Genomic DNA, 15,575 nt, shown 5'->3' on the forward strand with positions numbered 1-15,575 from the left:
GGGAGCCCTGTCAGGCTGGTGATCACTGGGGGAGGGGGGGGAGCCCTGTCAGGCTGGTGATCACTGGGGGAGGGGGGGGAGCCCTGTCAGGCTGGTGATCACTGGGGGAGGGGGGGGGGCCCTGTCAGGCTGGTGATCACTGGGGGAGGGGGGGGGCCCTGTCAGGCTGGTGATCACTGGGGGAGGGGGGGGGGCCCTGTCAGGCTGATGATCACTGGGGGAGGGGGGGGGCCCTGTCAGGCTGATGATCACTGGGGGAGGGGGAGGGGGGGGCCCTGTCAGGCTGATGATCACTGGGGGGGGGGCCCTGTCAGGCTGATGATCACTGGGGGAGGGGGGGGCCCTGTCAGGCTGATGATCACTGGGGGGGGGGGGCCCTGTCAGGCTGATGATCACTGAGGGGGGGGGGGCCCTGTCAGGCTGATGATCACTGAGGGGGGGGGGGAGCCCTGTCAGGCTGGTGATCACTGAGGGGGGGGGGGAGCCCTGTCAGGCTGGTGATCACTGAGGGGGGGGGGGGAGCCCTGTCAGGCTGGTGATCACTGAGGGGGGGGGGAGCCCTGTCAGGCTGGTGATCACTGAGGGGGGGGGGGGGAGCCCTGTCAGGCTGGTGATCACTGAGGGAGGGGGGGGCCCTGTCAGGCTGGTGATCACTGAGGGGGGGGGGAGCCCTGTCAGGCTGGTGATCACTGAGGGGGGGGGGGAGCCCTGTCAGGCTGGTGATCACTGAGGGGGGGGGGGAGCCCTGTCAGGCTGGTGATCACTGAGGGGGGGGGGAGCCCTGTCAGGCTGGTGATCACTGAGGGGGGGGGGGAGCCCTGTCAGGCTGGTGATCACTGAGGGGGGGGGGGAGCCCTGTCAGGCTGGTGATCACTGAGGGGGAGGGGGGGAGCCCTGTCAGGCTGGTGATCACTGAGGGGGGGGGGTGCCCTGTCAGGCTGGTGATCACTGAGGGGGGGGGGGGGAGCCCTGTCAGGCTGGTGATCACTGAGGGGGAGGGGGGGGCCCTGTCAGGCTGGTGATCACTGGGGGAGGGGGGGGAGCCCTGTCAGGCTGGTGATCACTGAGGGGGAGGGGGGGGCCCTGTCAGGCTGGTGATCACTGGGGGAGGGGGGGGAGCCCTGTCAGGCTGGTGATCACTGGGGGAGGGGGGGAGCCCTGTCAGGCTGGTGATCACTGGGGGAGGGGGGGGAGCCCTGTCAGGCTGGTGATCACTGGGGGAGGGGGGGGAGCCCTGTCAGGCTGGTGATCACTGGGGGAGGGGGGGGAGCCCTGTCAGGCTGGTGATCACTGGGGGAGGGGGGGGAGCCCTGTCAGGCTGGTGATCACTGGGGGAGGGGGGGGGGCCCTGTCAGGCTGGTGATCACTGGGGGAGGGGGGGGGGCCCTGTCAGGCTGGTGATCACTGGGGGAGGGGGGGGGCCCTGTCAGGCTGATGATCACTGGGGGAGGGGGGGGGCCCTGTCAGGCTGATGATCACTGGGGGAGGGGGAGGGGGGGGCCCTGTCAGGCTGATGATCACTGGGGGGGGGGGCCCTGTCAGGCTGATGATCACTGGGGGAGGGGGGGGGCCCTGTCAGGCTGATGATCACTGGGGGGGGGGGGGCCCTGTCAGGCTGATGATCACTGGGGGAGGGGGGGGGCCCTGTCAGGCTGATGATCACTGGGGGAGGGGGGGGGCCCTGTCAGGCTGATGATCACTGGGGGGGGGGGGCCCTGTCAGGCTGATGATCACTGAGGGGGGGGGGGCCCTGTCAGGCTGATGATCACTGAGGGGGGGGGGAGCCCTGTCAGGCTGGTGATCACTGAGGGGGGGGGGGGAGCCCTGTCAGGCTGGTGATCACTGAGGGGGGGGGGGAGCCCTGTCAGGCTGGTGATCACTGAGGGGGGGGGGAGCCCTGTCAGGCTGGTGATCACTGAGGGGGGGGGGGGGAGCCCTGTCAGGCTGGTGATCACTGAGGGAGGGGGGGGCCCTGTCAGGCTGGTGATCACTGAGGGGGGGGGGAGCCCTGTCAGGCTGGTGATCACTGAGGGGGGGGGGAGCCCTGTCAGGCTGGTGATCACTGAGGGGGGGGGGGAGCCCTGTCAGGCTGGTGATCACTGAGGGGGGGGGGAGCCCTGTCAGGCTGGTGATCACTGAGGGGGAGGGGGGGAGCCCTGTCAGGCTGGTGATCACTGAGGGGGGGGGTGCCCTGTCAGGCTGGTGATCACTGAGGGGGGGGGGAGCCCTGTCAGGCTGGTGATCACTGAGGGGGAGGGGGGGGCCCTGTCAGGCTGGTGATCACTGGGGGAGGGGGGGAGCCCTGTCAGGCTGGTGATCACTGAGGGGGAGGGGGGGGCCCTGTCAGGCTGGTGATCACTGGGGGAGGGGGGGGAGCCCTGTCAGGCTGGTGATCACTGGGGGAGGGGGGGGAGCCCTGTCAGGCTGGTGATCACTGGGGGAGGGGGGGGAGCCCTGTCAGGCTGGTGATCACTGAGGGGGAGGGGGGGGCCCTGTCAGGCTGGTGATCACTGGGGGAGGGGGGGGAGCCCTGTCAGGCTGGTGATCACTGGGGGAGGGGGGGGGGCCCTGTCAGGCTGGTGATCACTGGGGGAGGGGGGGGGCCCTGTCAGGCTGGTGATCACTGGGGGAGGGGGGGGCCCTGTCAGGCTGATGATCACTGGGGGAGGGGGGGGGCCCTGTCAGGCTGATGATCACTGGGGGAGGGGGAGGGGGGGGGCCCTGTCAGGCTGATGATCACTGGGGGGGGGGGGCCCTGTCAGGCTGATGATCACTGAGGGGGGGGGGGGAGCCCTGTCAGGCTGGTGATCACTGAGGGGGGGGAGCCCTGTCAGGCTGGTGATCACTGAGGGGGGGGGGGAGCCCTGTCAGGCTGGTGATCACTGAGGGGGGGGGGGAGCCCTGTCAGGCTGGTGATCACTGAGGGGGGGGGGGAGCCCTGTCAGGCTGGTGATCACTGAGGGGGGGGGGGAGCCCTGTCAGGCTGGTGATCACTGAGGGGGGGGGGAGCCCTGTCAGGCTGGTGATCACTGAGGGGGGGGGGGAGCCCTGTCAGGCTGGTGATCACTGAGGGGGGGGGGGAGCCCTGTCAGGCTGGTGATCACTGGGGGGGGGGGGGGCATGTCAAGCTGGTGGAGGCCCTATTAGACTGGCCATCACCGAGGAGGGGGAATCATGTCAGGTTGGTGATTGCTTTTGTCGAGCAGCAGATCACTGGGGCTGGTTGGTGGTCGCTACAAATGCCCTGTCAGGTGGGTTGGCAATTGCTGTAGGAGCCAGATCCATGTCAGGCTGGTTGATGATTGCTACAGGGATGCCCTGTTGGGCTGGTTGGCATTACTATTGGGCGCCTTGTCATGCTGCTTGACGATTTAATATAAGGGCACACCATCGGGCTGGTTGGTGATCAGTACAGGAGCGCCCTGTCAGGCTGGTTGGCGATAACTGTAGGGACACCTTGCCAGGCTGGTTGGTAGTTCTGGTTGGTGAGTATGACAAGTGCACCTTGTAAGTATGGTTGGCCATCAATGGGGTGAAAGCTACTTGTCGCTAAGACTCCGTTTACCAAACCTGTGACATGATCGTTACTCACTAGGACTTTCATGTGGGCAATTGTGCCATGAACGAGGAACGCCTACGCTGGCAAAGAAAAAAAAAATGCACATGGTGGATAATATCCAAATAATGCTTCCGGGTGACAAACGCACGTGTATTCCATTAGTCATCGCAAGATGGGAGAACAAACCCAACCCAAAGAGCTACCGCGTGTAAGGCCCTACTGATAACTTGTAGGTCAAGCAGCCATGACTGCGGATTGCCATGTTGGGGACCCCTGATATGGATTTGAGAGGGGGGGGTTGGAGGACCTTTGCTATGGATTTGAGAGAAGGGGGGGGGGGTTGGAGGACCACTGCTATGGATTTGAGGGGGGGGGGGGGAAGGTTGGAGGACCACTGCTATGGATTTGAGGGGGGGGGGGGAAGGTTGGAGGACCACTGCTATGGATTTGAGGGGGGGGGGAAGGTTGGAGGACCACTGCTATGGATTTGAGGGGGGGGGGGAAGGTTGGAGGACCACTGCTTTGGATTTGAGGGGGGGGGGGAAGGTTGGAGGACCACTGCTATGGATTTGAGGGGGGGGGAAGGTTGGAGGACCACTGCTATGGATTTGAGGGGGGGGGGAGGTTGGAGGACCACTGCTATGGATTTGAGGGGGGGGGGGGAGGTTGGAGGACCACTGCTATGGATTTGAGGGGGGGGAAGGTTGGAGGACCACTGCTATGGATTTGAGGGGGGGGGAGGTTGGAGGACCACTGCTATGGATTTGAGAGGGGGGGGGGGTTGGAGGACCACTGCTATGGATCTGAGGGTGACCATACAGCTACGTGTGGGATATTAATAATAATCATTTGTGAGCTGAGAACTGACAGAGATGAGACTCTCCCAGATGAGGTGCTAACAGGGGGTGAAATCTCTGACCTTCCAGCCATTGTAGCGGGGCTGGTGTTGGCCCCCCTGTGTGGCCTTTGTAGAAGTGATCAGGTGATTGCTGCTGGTCTCATTGCCTTTTGTTCCTCAGCTGTTGGAGGAAGCTATGAGTGAAGTGCGAATTCTCCTCCTCTGCTGGCTTTGAGGCCTTATCTACGAATATTCAGAATTTCCAGAGGACCCCCCCAGGTCACAAATGTTTATGTGCGCAAGTGGACCCCCTTTTTTTTTTTTTTTTTTTTTTTTTTTTTTTTTTTACCATGGTGCAGCCAATCGTACTCCACTTGTTGGTGGTAGAAAGTGGTCAAATGGAGGACTTTACTGCCAGCATACTTGTTTCCTTTTCCTTGCAATGTACGATCGGCCAAAATGTGTAAGCCGTGTTCTGGGAACTCCGGGGAGATTCAGATTGGGGGGGGGGGGGGTGACTCTGTCTGTCTACTTGTGGGGAAGTTATTGAAGGAGGGAAAAGTCCAACCACCATCCAGATTTATTTCAGGCGACCCCGAGCAGAACTGAGAGCCAAACCTTGACTTCCCTTTTTTTTTTTTTTTTTTGCCTGGTGTGTTGCACCGGCTGCCGGCTGCTGCAGCGGCTTCTTTGCCTGGAATTTTCAGGGAATGGTCGGTGGCGGCTTCCCCCGCGTCTGTCGTGACAGGTTTACTTTAAAGAACCATTTGCAACTTGGCCTGGCAGTTAATTGCTGTGTCATTGTAGGTATGATGTAAGATCAAAAGCGAATTCCAAGAACAGGGTCCTCATCAGTGTCACCGTTTTATATTTAAAAAAAAAAAAAATAAAAAAAATTTAGGGGGCAACTCTAAGTCACATTTTTGCAACTACTGAAACAAAAGGAGGGGCAATTTCAGGTCACAAATTGGTGTTTTTTTTTTTTTTTTTTTTTGTTAAACACCCATTTGTGACCTGAAATTGCCCCCCCCCCCCCCCCCCCACCCCCTCTTGTTTCAGTAGTTGCAAAAATGTGACTTGGAGTTGCCCCCTAAATTATTATTAAATTTTTTTTTTTTTTCTAATATTACTCAATTCCATTTTTTTTTTTTTTTTTTTTTTTTTTTTTTTTTTTTTTTACTGAAACACAAATGTGACTTTTTGTAACCACAGAAAAAAAAAGACATCAGGGACAATTCAAAGTCACATATCTTGTGACTTTATTGAAACAAGTGTTTGTTGTTTATTTAAAATTTATTTTTATTGAGCTATTCCAGGTCACAAATGTGACTTTGTAACTTTACCAAAAAATATCAGGGGCATAACTTTATAAAGTTACTTTGACCTGACCTGAGATTGTCCCCAAAAAAAGAAAAACAAAAAAAAAAAAAAACAGGGTTTTTCTTTTTTCTTATCTCATTAGAGACTGTTTTGCAGCTTGTCAAAAGTTACCACTGGCTGCTAAGGGACAATGTTTCCAGCTGATATGGATGATGGTCTCTGCTTGTGGGGGGTATTTTCCACCAGGTTATTTAAAAAAAGAAAGGAAAAAAAGAAAAAAAAAAAATCAAGGACAATTCCAGGTCAAACTTCTTCCCCCTCCTTCCTTTTTTTTTTTTTTTTTTTTTTTTTATAACTGGAAGTCGGATCATCTATGTAATTTGCCAAAATGCTACTGAGCACATGCAGGACTGGTGGAGGGTTCAGCCCCCCCCCATGGGGGTTCTGTATTGGCTCGGTGGACCATATACCTCAAAGGATGGGGAAAGCAGTGTCAGCATTAGGTGAGCATTATTTTGCTCCAAGCGATATCGCTGTTTCTGTTGACCTCGGTCGCAAGCATGCTGACCCATGTGATTTTTGAAGGGAAAACTCCAGGCCTGGATGCCAAGCCTAACGATTCAGCAATGGGCCCCATTATCCTCCTCCTATTCTTTAAATGTAGGAAATGTGCTGTCTGTAGTAAAGTTTTTGTGTGTGTGTGTGTGTGTGTGTGTGTGTGTGTGTGTGTTTGTTTTTGTTTTTTTTTTTTTTTTTTTTCTGTGGGTTTTTGCTGAGATTGTGATCCCAGACTTCTGTTTCATACATTAAGGCAGCCATGTCCAAGTCTCGGTGGAGGAATGAAGTATATCACCAGCTGATCAACAGCAGGGGGGGGGGGATTAGCTTCTATGACTTGTTGCTGTTTATAGGCTCTGCGGGAGAAGAGTTTTTTTTTTTCCTCTACAGTTGAGCAATGCTCTAGGTCAGGGGTCTCCAAACTTTCTGAACAAAGGGCCAATTTATTGTTCTTCGGACTTTAGGGGTGGCCAGTGGGAGTAGAAAATGTCTTGGCTTCAGTGGGGTAAACTATGCACCGGTGGTGGCTGGTGGTGTTTTTTTTTATTTTTTTTTTTTTTTATTTTTTTTTGGGGGGGGGGGGGGCGGCGACAAACGACCAAGGATCGGTTGGGTCCGGGCATCCAGGTATTGTTGGGGATCAGACATCCAGGCATCGGCCAGTGGCTTGTCTCCTCCCCTCCTCCTAGGCATCCCATAGGATCGCCTGTCCTTTCAGCCAATTGTGTGACGGATATCAGACCCAATTGGTCTGGGAGGAGGATCAGTGTTGCAACAGCGAATATTCATTCGCTGTTGCAACTCACCTGGGTGGTCTCCATTCGCACTCTCTGTGTCCCAGGCCCACCCTATTTTGAAGCCTATTAGAGCCCCTGGCTCTAATTGTGTTTAAAGGGGGGGACAAAAAAAACCCTGGCAGCTGTAATTAATGTGCCCTGAAAGAGGCCGGACGCATGACTAGGAGGGGGCCGCAGCGGCCATGCATGAATCTATCCATTGCATGTTCAGGGTGGCCTGAAGAGGGCGGTGCCCGGGTGCCCCTAATGGACAGGGCCTGCTATGCACCATCTTTTAATATTAGGCGGGGGAGTAGTGGCCCATGGTTTGGTGTCGGCGGGGGGGGAGTAGTGGCCCATGGTTTGGTGTCGGCCGGGGGGAGTAGTGGCCCATGGTTTGGTGTCGGCCGGGGGGAGTAGTGGCCCATGGTTTGGTGTCGGCCGGGGGGAGTAGTGGCCCATGGTTTGGTGTCGGCCGGGGGGAGTAGTGGCCCATGGTTTGGTGTCGGCCGGGGGGAGTAGTGGCCCATGGTTTGGTGTCGGCGGGGGGGGGGGGAGTAGTGGCCCATGGTTTGGTGTCGGCGGGGGGGGGGGAGTAGTGGCCCATGGTTTGGTGTCGGCGGGGGGGGGGAGTAGTGGCCCATCGTTTGGTGTCGGCGGGGGGGAGTAGTGGCCCATCGTTTGGTGTCGGCGGGGGGGAGTAGTGGCCCATCGTTTGGTGTCGGCGGGGGGGGAGTAGTGGCCCATCGTTTGGTGTCGGCGGGGGGGAGTAGTGGCCCATCGTTTGGTGTCGGCGGGGGGGGAGTAGTGGCCCATCGTTTGGTGTCGGCGGGGGGGGAGTAGTGGCCCATCGTTTGGTGTCGGCGGGGGGGGAGTAGTGGCCCATCGTTTGGTGTCGGCGGGGGGGGGAGTAGTGGCCCATCGTTTGATGTCGGCAGGGGGAGTAGTGGCCCATCGTTTGGTGTCGGCGGGGGGGAGTAATGGCCCATCGTTTGGTGTCGGCGGGGAGGAGTAGTGGCCCATCGTTTGGTGTCGGCGGGGGGAGTAGTGGACCCATTGTTTGGTGTCGGCGGGGGGAGTAGTGGACCCATTGTTTGGTGTCGGCGGGGGGAGTAGTGGACCCATCGTTTGGTGTCGGCGGGGGGAGTAGTGGACCCATCGTTTGGTGTCGGCGGGGGGAGTAGTGGCCCATCGTTTGGTGTCGGCGGGGAGGGAGTAGTGGCCCATCGTTTGGTGTCGGCGGGGGGGAGTAGTGGCCCATCGTTTGGTGTCGGCGGGGAGGAGTAGTGGCCCATCGTTTGGTGTCGGCGGGGGGAGTAGTGGACCCATTGTTTGGTGTCGGCGGGGGGAGTAGTGGACCCATTGTTTGGTGTCGGCGGGGAGGAGTAGTTGGTCCATCGTTTGGTGTCGGCGGGGGGGAGGGAGTAGTGGCCCATCGTTTGGTGTCGGCGGGGGGGAGTAGTGGCCCATCGTTTGGTGTCGGCGGGGGGGAGTAGTGGCCCATCGTTTGGTGGCGGGGGGGGGAGTAGTGGCCCATCGTTTGGTGGCGGGGGGGGGGTAGTGGCCCATCGTTTGGTGTCGGCGGGGGGGAGTAGTGGCCCATCGTTTGGTGTCGGCGGGGGGGAGTAGTGGACCCATCGTTTGGTGTCGGCGGGGAGGAGTAGTGGACCCATCGTTTGGTGTCGGCGGGGGGAGTAGTGGACCCATCGTTTTGTGTCGGCGGGGGGGGGGGAGTAGTGGCCCATCGTTTGGTGTCGGGGGGGGAGTAGTGGCCCATCGTTTGGTGTCGGCGGGGGGGGGGGAGTAGTGGCCCATCGTTTGGTGTCGGGGGGGGGGGGGAGTAGTGGCCCATCGTTTGGTGTCGGGGGGGGGGGGGAGTAGTGGCCCATCGTTTGGTGTCGGCGGGGGGGGGGAGTAGTGGCCCATCGTTTGGTGTCGGCGGGAGGAGTAGTGGACCCATCGTTTGGTGTCGGCGGGGGGGGAGTAGTGGACCCATCGTTTGGTGTCGGCGGGGGGGGAGTAGTGGCCCATCGTTTGGTGTCGGCGGGGGGGGGGAGTAGTGGCCCATCGTTTGGTGTCGGCGGGAGGAGTAGTGGACCCATCGTTTGGTGTCGGCGGGGGGGGGGAGTAGTGGCCCATCGTTTGGTGTCGGCGGGGGGGGGAGTAGTGGCCCATCGTTTGGTGTCGGCGGGGGGGGGGAATAGTGGCCCATCGTTTGGTGTCGGCGGGGGGGGGAGTAGTGGCCCATCGTTTGGTGTCGGCGGGGGGGGGGGGAGTAGTGGCCCATCGTTTGGTGTCGGCGGGGGGGGGGAGTAGTGGCCCATCGTTTGGTGTCGGCGGGGGGGGGGAGTAGTGGCCCATCGTTTGGTGTCGGCGGGGGGGGGGAGTAGTGGCCCATCGTTTGGTGTCGGCGGGGGGGGGGAGTAGTGGCCCATCGTTTGGTGTCGGCGGGGGGGGGGGAGTAGTGGCCCATCGTTTGGTGTCGGCGGGGGGGGGAGTAGTGGCCCATCGTTTGGTGTCGGCGGGGGGGGGAGTAGTGGCCCAAGAGCCAGTTAAAGGCAAGCGGAGGGCTATAATGGCTTGGTGACAAATGTTACTGGAAGGCGGTCACCTCCGCCCACTGGCCTCTCAGCGATTTATAGCCTGGAGAGCTGTGTGAAGTCTGGACCCTTATCTGAAATCAGACCATGCTGAGGTGGTGTGGTTATCTTTAAAGGATCTGGCTGTTCACACAAGAGAGAAACATCTGATGTCTCCTCCCAACTGATAATCAGTGAAGATTCTTATGCTGTGTCTCCCTTGATTTAGACCAGTATAAATGAATGGGTGTAGGTTGCCCAGCGTCCCCTTTTGGCAACGAATTTAAAAACTATGTCGGACCCCCCTCATCAGCTCTCCCTGCCCCATTCCCCCCAAAAATGTAAAAAACAATTGAGACTTTACTAGAACCTGCCATGACTTCCTGAACTCTGGCAGCTGAACGGATGCCAAGCTGGCACCGAGAGCGGTTACATCACTTAATTATTCTGGGCAGAGACGCTGAAAAAAGGCTGCGAGCCCTGCGAATAATCTGGACAGCAGTGAACTTGGTGGCACATCCTGTCCTTGTTGGATCAAGTGGCGTTTTCCACGGCCTGGGCTGCAATCTGTTTACAGAGTTGGGTTCTTTTTGTTTTGTTTTTTACATGTGCGTCTGTGTTGGTGTTTGTGCGGCTTTTCTCTTCTTAAGTGGCCAGCAAACCTGAAAATCCGGTTACCGTTATGGGAACGGCTGCTTTTCTTATTCAAAAGGATGAGGATAAATATCCCGTAGGAGACAGTTGGGTTTGTATATAGGCGGTGAGGCTCGGCCCAGCCCCTTGGCCAGCGCTTTAGGCTAAATGGGAAGGGGGGGGGGGGGGGAGGGTGTAGGGTTGGTTTTAGTGGGGGTAGGCAATATCAAGCAAGTTGAGGAGAATGCTTCAAGTTTTTAACAGTCCAGAAATCTTTTATCAGTTAGGGCCAATGGTAATGGAGGGGCCGACACGTTTTTGTGCTACTCAACTTTAGCACCAGGGTTTCACTTTTCAAGCTGAAGGGAATTTAGGTTCAAGAATAAATCTTTGGGGCTTTCCAGTACAAAGGTGATGAGTAAAACTTCCACATTTTTCCAAGCCTGGCCTTGGACAGATTTCAAGGCCTCTCTACGCTCTTCCAAACCACCTGACCTCTTCACCCCCCCCCAAGAATTGTATGTTTGTGGCTGTCGGGAGTTCCACATTGCGTAGTTTTCCACTCGGAATACACTTGCAAAACCTAAGAAAAAAACGCCTTGACAATCACTCTGCTCAGGTGTGAACGAGGCCTAAATCTTCACACTCTATTGGTCAATGGGGAAGAGCCGTCCTCTTGCGTTGGTGGCCAGTTGGGGGGGAGGTGGAAGGATGGCCCCCATTCGTTGGTGGCCTGTGGGGGAAGGATGGGCCCCCTCCTTACAGCTGGCTAAAAAAAAAAAATATTAGTGTCAATGGGAACTTATCTACGAGGCAGGAATTTTCTCCTCACTCATGGAACCTCTATGAACCTGGAGGAACCCCAGGGATCTACGAGACTCTAGTTGGGAGAGGCAACTCTGTACTTGGTGAAAATAAGTTCCTTTTTTTTTTTTTTTTTTTTTGTGTGTGTTTGTAAATATTTTACAGCACCTTGTTGCGTTTCCGTACTAATGCAAGCCACCATTAAACAAAAAATTCCCCTTGAGCTGGAAATCCCCCAAACTAGAACATTATAGTACACGCTATATAAAATCCCTTTTGAGTGGAAAGCACTCAGGACTGATAGGTCTTTGGGTGGCCTATGGAATAAAAGGGAAGAAGAATTTGTGGTTCTCATTGTGACCATTTTACTTAAGCGACACAGCATAACCTTTCCTGCAGAAGTGCATGGAAGGATGTGGTGGGATTGAACTCTCGAGCCAATGGTTCATCCTAAATACGACCTTTTAATCCGAAATAAGTTCCTAAATTTGTCCAAATATACAGGAACTTTATACAAAAAGCTTTTCCTTTTTTATCATTACCACTCTTGAGCTTCAGTCAGCGCCTTGATCTAGTCCAGGGGTGTCATATTCAGGGCTGGTGCAAGGGTTTTTGACACCCCAGGCGAAACCCCACTTGCCCTGCGTGTGTATGTATGTGTGTGTGTATATATATATATATATATATATATATATATATATATATATATATATATATATATATATATATATATATATATATGTATATGTATATGTATATGTATATGTATATCTAATCGCCCATCAAATTCGGCCTCACCAGTGGTGTGGCTTTTGGGGCTATAGCCCTGAGTCTCTGCAAGGGTCCCCAAGGGGTGGCTTTCTGGGGACCCTGATGTAAGTGGGGGGGGGGGGGCTCCCTGGGTACCCTGATGTAAATGGGGGGGGGGGTGTCTTTCTGGGGACCCTAATGCAAGGAGGGGGGTCTGTCTGGGGACCCTGATGTAAAGGAGGGTCTCCGGGGATACACGCGTATATACATGCGTGTGACTTTCTTTACTATGCTGCTATGGGCTCTAGCGCCAGATCTTTTGTAGGCCTAGCAATGCCCCTGCCAGGGCCATCAGAAGCAGCCTCGCCAGGGCCTATCAATGTTTGCTTGCTTCCATTCATTCGGTAATCAGGACACAAACACAAGTCCTCTGCTGCACCTTTGACACTGTGTGAACGTAGCGGCGGCTGCCTGCTGATGCTGAGACTTAGTTGCTTGCTGAAGAGAGTTGGAACACTAGTGGCTGGGCGCCCTAGGCGGCTACCTAGTGGTGGCATCGGCCCTGGTAACATCAGTCTTATAGTTTCCTTCAAAGGTCCAGTTGCACTATGTACGCAATTTCTGTTGATGCATTCCGTGCAGGGTTTAGGGGTACGCCACGTACAGGGTACAGAGTCCAGAGTGCGCTGTGTGCAGGGTTTAGGGGTGTGCTATGCACCCACCATGATTGGACCGTACATGTTAATTTTGGTAGCAAGTCCCAAGGTGACAGGCATCCTTCAACACCATTAGTTGCAGTGGTTATCCAATTATATTTGGCCTATGGAGGGAAGGGGTGCTCTGCAGGCACACCAAGGTCTTCTATCGGTGTCAGGATCAGGGTTACGCCATGACATTAGACTGTCACCAGAATTGGCTTGAGAGGTGACTGTCATTCAATGTCTGGCACCTTTCTGTAGAACACGGTCATTCTTAAAATGTGTGTGTGATTGCTGAGGTGCCCACAGACGAGAGAATTTTCAGATGATTTTGGTCAACTATCTTTCGGCTGGTTCCCCCGGGAGGACAAAGCAATCAACGGGGTCAGATTTTATTTATTTTATTTTTCTCTCCCAGTCATTGTTTTCCTTAACAATATATACGATGGCTCGTGAGTGTCCGGTCATTCCTAGACCAACCATGTATCTTCATCTAATGCAGATGCTAATATTTGTAGAGCTCTCTTCCTCAAGCCCTCGTTTAGTGGAAGCTTTGGAGACTTGGGTGTGGAGTCCTCTCCCTGATGTAAATGACCCATGAACTGGGAGTACAACACTACAACCTTCTGTATGCGATGGCTGAGATGCCCCACGGTGTGCCAACTTCCAAAGACCACATGTGTATTCTCACCTAATGCAGATACTCCTGTTTCGTAGACTGGTCTTCCTCAAGCTGTTGAGTGTAGAAATTGTTTCCCCAGCCTCTTGGGTACACCTTGCTAGTACCAGGTTGGACCCCCCCTTTTTTGCCTTCAGAACTGTTTTCAATAGATTCAACAAGGTGTTGGAAACATTCCTCAGAGATTTTGCTCCATAGTGACATGATGGCATCATGCAGTTGCTGTACATCCATGTTGTGAATCATCCATTCCATCACATCCCAAAGGTGCTCTATTGGATGAGATCTGGTGAGTGTGGAGGCCATTGGAGGACAGGGACCTCATTGTCCAGTGGTGAGATGATTGAAGCTTTGTGACATGGGGCATTATCCTGCTGGAAGGAGCCATCAGAAGATGGGGATACTGTGGTCATAAAGGGATGGACATGGTCAGCAACAGTACTCTGGTAGGCCGTGGTGCTTAAACCATGCTCAATTGGTACTGGGGGGGGGGGGGACGCAACGTGTGCCAAGAAAATATCCCCCCACACCATTACACCACCACCACCAGCCTGAACTGTTAGTAAATGGCAGGATGGATCCATGCCCCAAATTCTGACCCTTCCATCTGAATGTTTCAGCTGAAATCAAGACTTGGACCAGGCAACATTTTTCCATTTTCGGTGATCCTGTGCGAATTTTAACCTCAGTTTCCTGTTCTTAGCCAACGAGATTGGCAACCAGTGTGGTCTTCTGCTTCAAGGTTGGATGTGTTGTGCATTCAGAGATGTTACACCCAAGGTATGCAGAATACCAAGTGAGTTACTGGAGTTACTGTTGCCTTTCTATCATCTGGATCTGGTCTGCCCATTCTCCTCTGACATCAACAAGGCATTTTCCTCCACACAACTGCCGCTCACTGGATATTTTCTTTTTCGGACCATTCTCTGTGATCCCAAAAGATGGTTGTGCATGAAAATCCCAGTGGATCAGTAGTGCTTGAAATACTGACCAGCCTGTCTGGCACCAACAACCAACGTTCAAAGTCACTTAAATGCCCTTTCTTCCCCATTCTGATTTCTGGTTTGCACTTCAGCAAGCTGTCTTCACCATCTAGATACCTAAAATGCATTGAGTTGCTGCCATGTGATTGGCTGATTAGCAATTTGTGTTACCAAGCAATTGAACAGGTGTATTAATGAAGTGTCCGTTTTTGAGTGTCCTCCTGCCCTAAACGGCCATTCTTCTTCTTCTTCTCTTTACAGGTAACGATGTCTGACCGGGGGGCTGCCGACCGAGCCTGTAAAGACCCCAATCCCATCATTGATGGGCGGAAGGCCAATGTTAACCTTGCCTACCTGGGAGCCAAGCCTCGTAACCTCCAGAGTGGTAAGTGATAATTCTTCCCCCCCCCCAGATACAGAGTGTACTCCAGCTGCCGGCCGAAGCTGCAGAGGTAGGTTTCCGACCGCAGCTGATCCTCATGTACAGCAGCACTAGTGAGCCCAACGCTGTGATCCCGGGACGATGAAAGCAAAAAGGGCCATGTATGCTATTTGTGGGCTCAAGGGGCAGCTGCTTTTTGGCCCCAAAACAATGTTTGCCCCGCATTAAAGGCGGCTCTGCTCCTGATGAAATCCCCTGATATAAGAAAAATCTAGCAAGGAGCGGGGCTCCTGATCCTGACTGCCCTGGATAGGTGGAGTTGGGAACTCAACATGTAGAAAACCACCAGTTAGAGTTATAAGAAGCCAGGGGTGAGTCTACAAACCCCCCCCCCCCCCCCCCCCAAAAAAAAGAAAAAAGGCTGATTGGCTCTACAAATCTTTTCTTGGGTTGATCAGAGTAGATCCATGCTGCTTTAACATCGTCCCGTCCCATAATTCCACATGACACATTTGTTTTTTTTTGTTTTTTTCCCAGGTTTCACGATCGGAGTTCAACAATTACACCCGGCCTTCATCCAGCGACCCATTGGGTGAGTTCCGTCTCTGCAGCGTCTTAAGGCCATGAGCCGTATAGAATATTAGCGTGTGTGTGTGTGTGTGTGTGTGTGTGTGTGTGTGTGTGTGTGTGTGTCGGGGGGGCTGGGAATTTGCAAATCGGCCAAGCCCCAAATTTGTATTTTGGGGGGCATTTTTTTGTCTTTTGCCCCTCTACTGCATTATCAGGTTTGTCTCTTGAAGCACACAGAGAAAAGCTCTGATTTTGGTTTATATAAATGGACTTTTGCCCCCTCTGTTCTTGGTGATTCAAATCCTGAAGGGGAGGAGCCACACACTGGTCCTAATAAAAATAAATAAAAATTGAATACACAATAAAAAAAAAAAGTGTGTGTGTGTGTGTGTATATATATATATAATATATATATATAAATTTTATTACAATTTTTATTTTATTTT

General features: G+C 54.5%; 1 protein-coding gene across 1 annotated transcript in view; it reads left to right on the top strand.

Moving 5' to 3' along the window:
- Nucleotides 1–15,575, top strand: part of RBM38 (RNA binding motif protein 38) — a 30,060-nt gene that overhangs the window by 2,172 nt on the left and 12,313 nt on the right. Inside the window, exons 2-3 of the mRNA XM_077460574.1 lie at nucleotides 14,439–14,562; nucleotides 15,097–15,151. Of these exons, the coding sequence (XP_077316700.1) occupies nucleotides 14,439–14,562; nucleotides 15,097–15,151 (179 nt within the window). The remainder of the gene's footprint in view (nucleotides 1–14,438; nucleotides 14,563–15,096; nucleotides 15,152–15,575) is intronic.

This window comes from Lithobates pipiens, unplaced genomic scaffold (genome assembly GCF_037356315.1).
Source record: "Lithobates pipiens isolate NorthernLeopardFrog02 unplaced genomic scaffold, aLitPip1_a1.2 Scaffold_28, whole genome shotgun sequence".
In the NCBI taxonomy this organism is placed as follows: domain Eukaryota; kingdom Metazoa; phylum Chordata; class Amphibia; order Anura; family Ranidae; genus Lithobates; species Lithobates pipiens.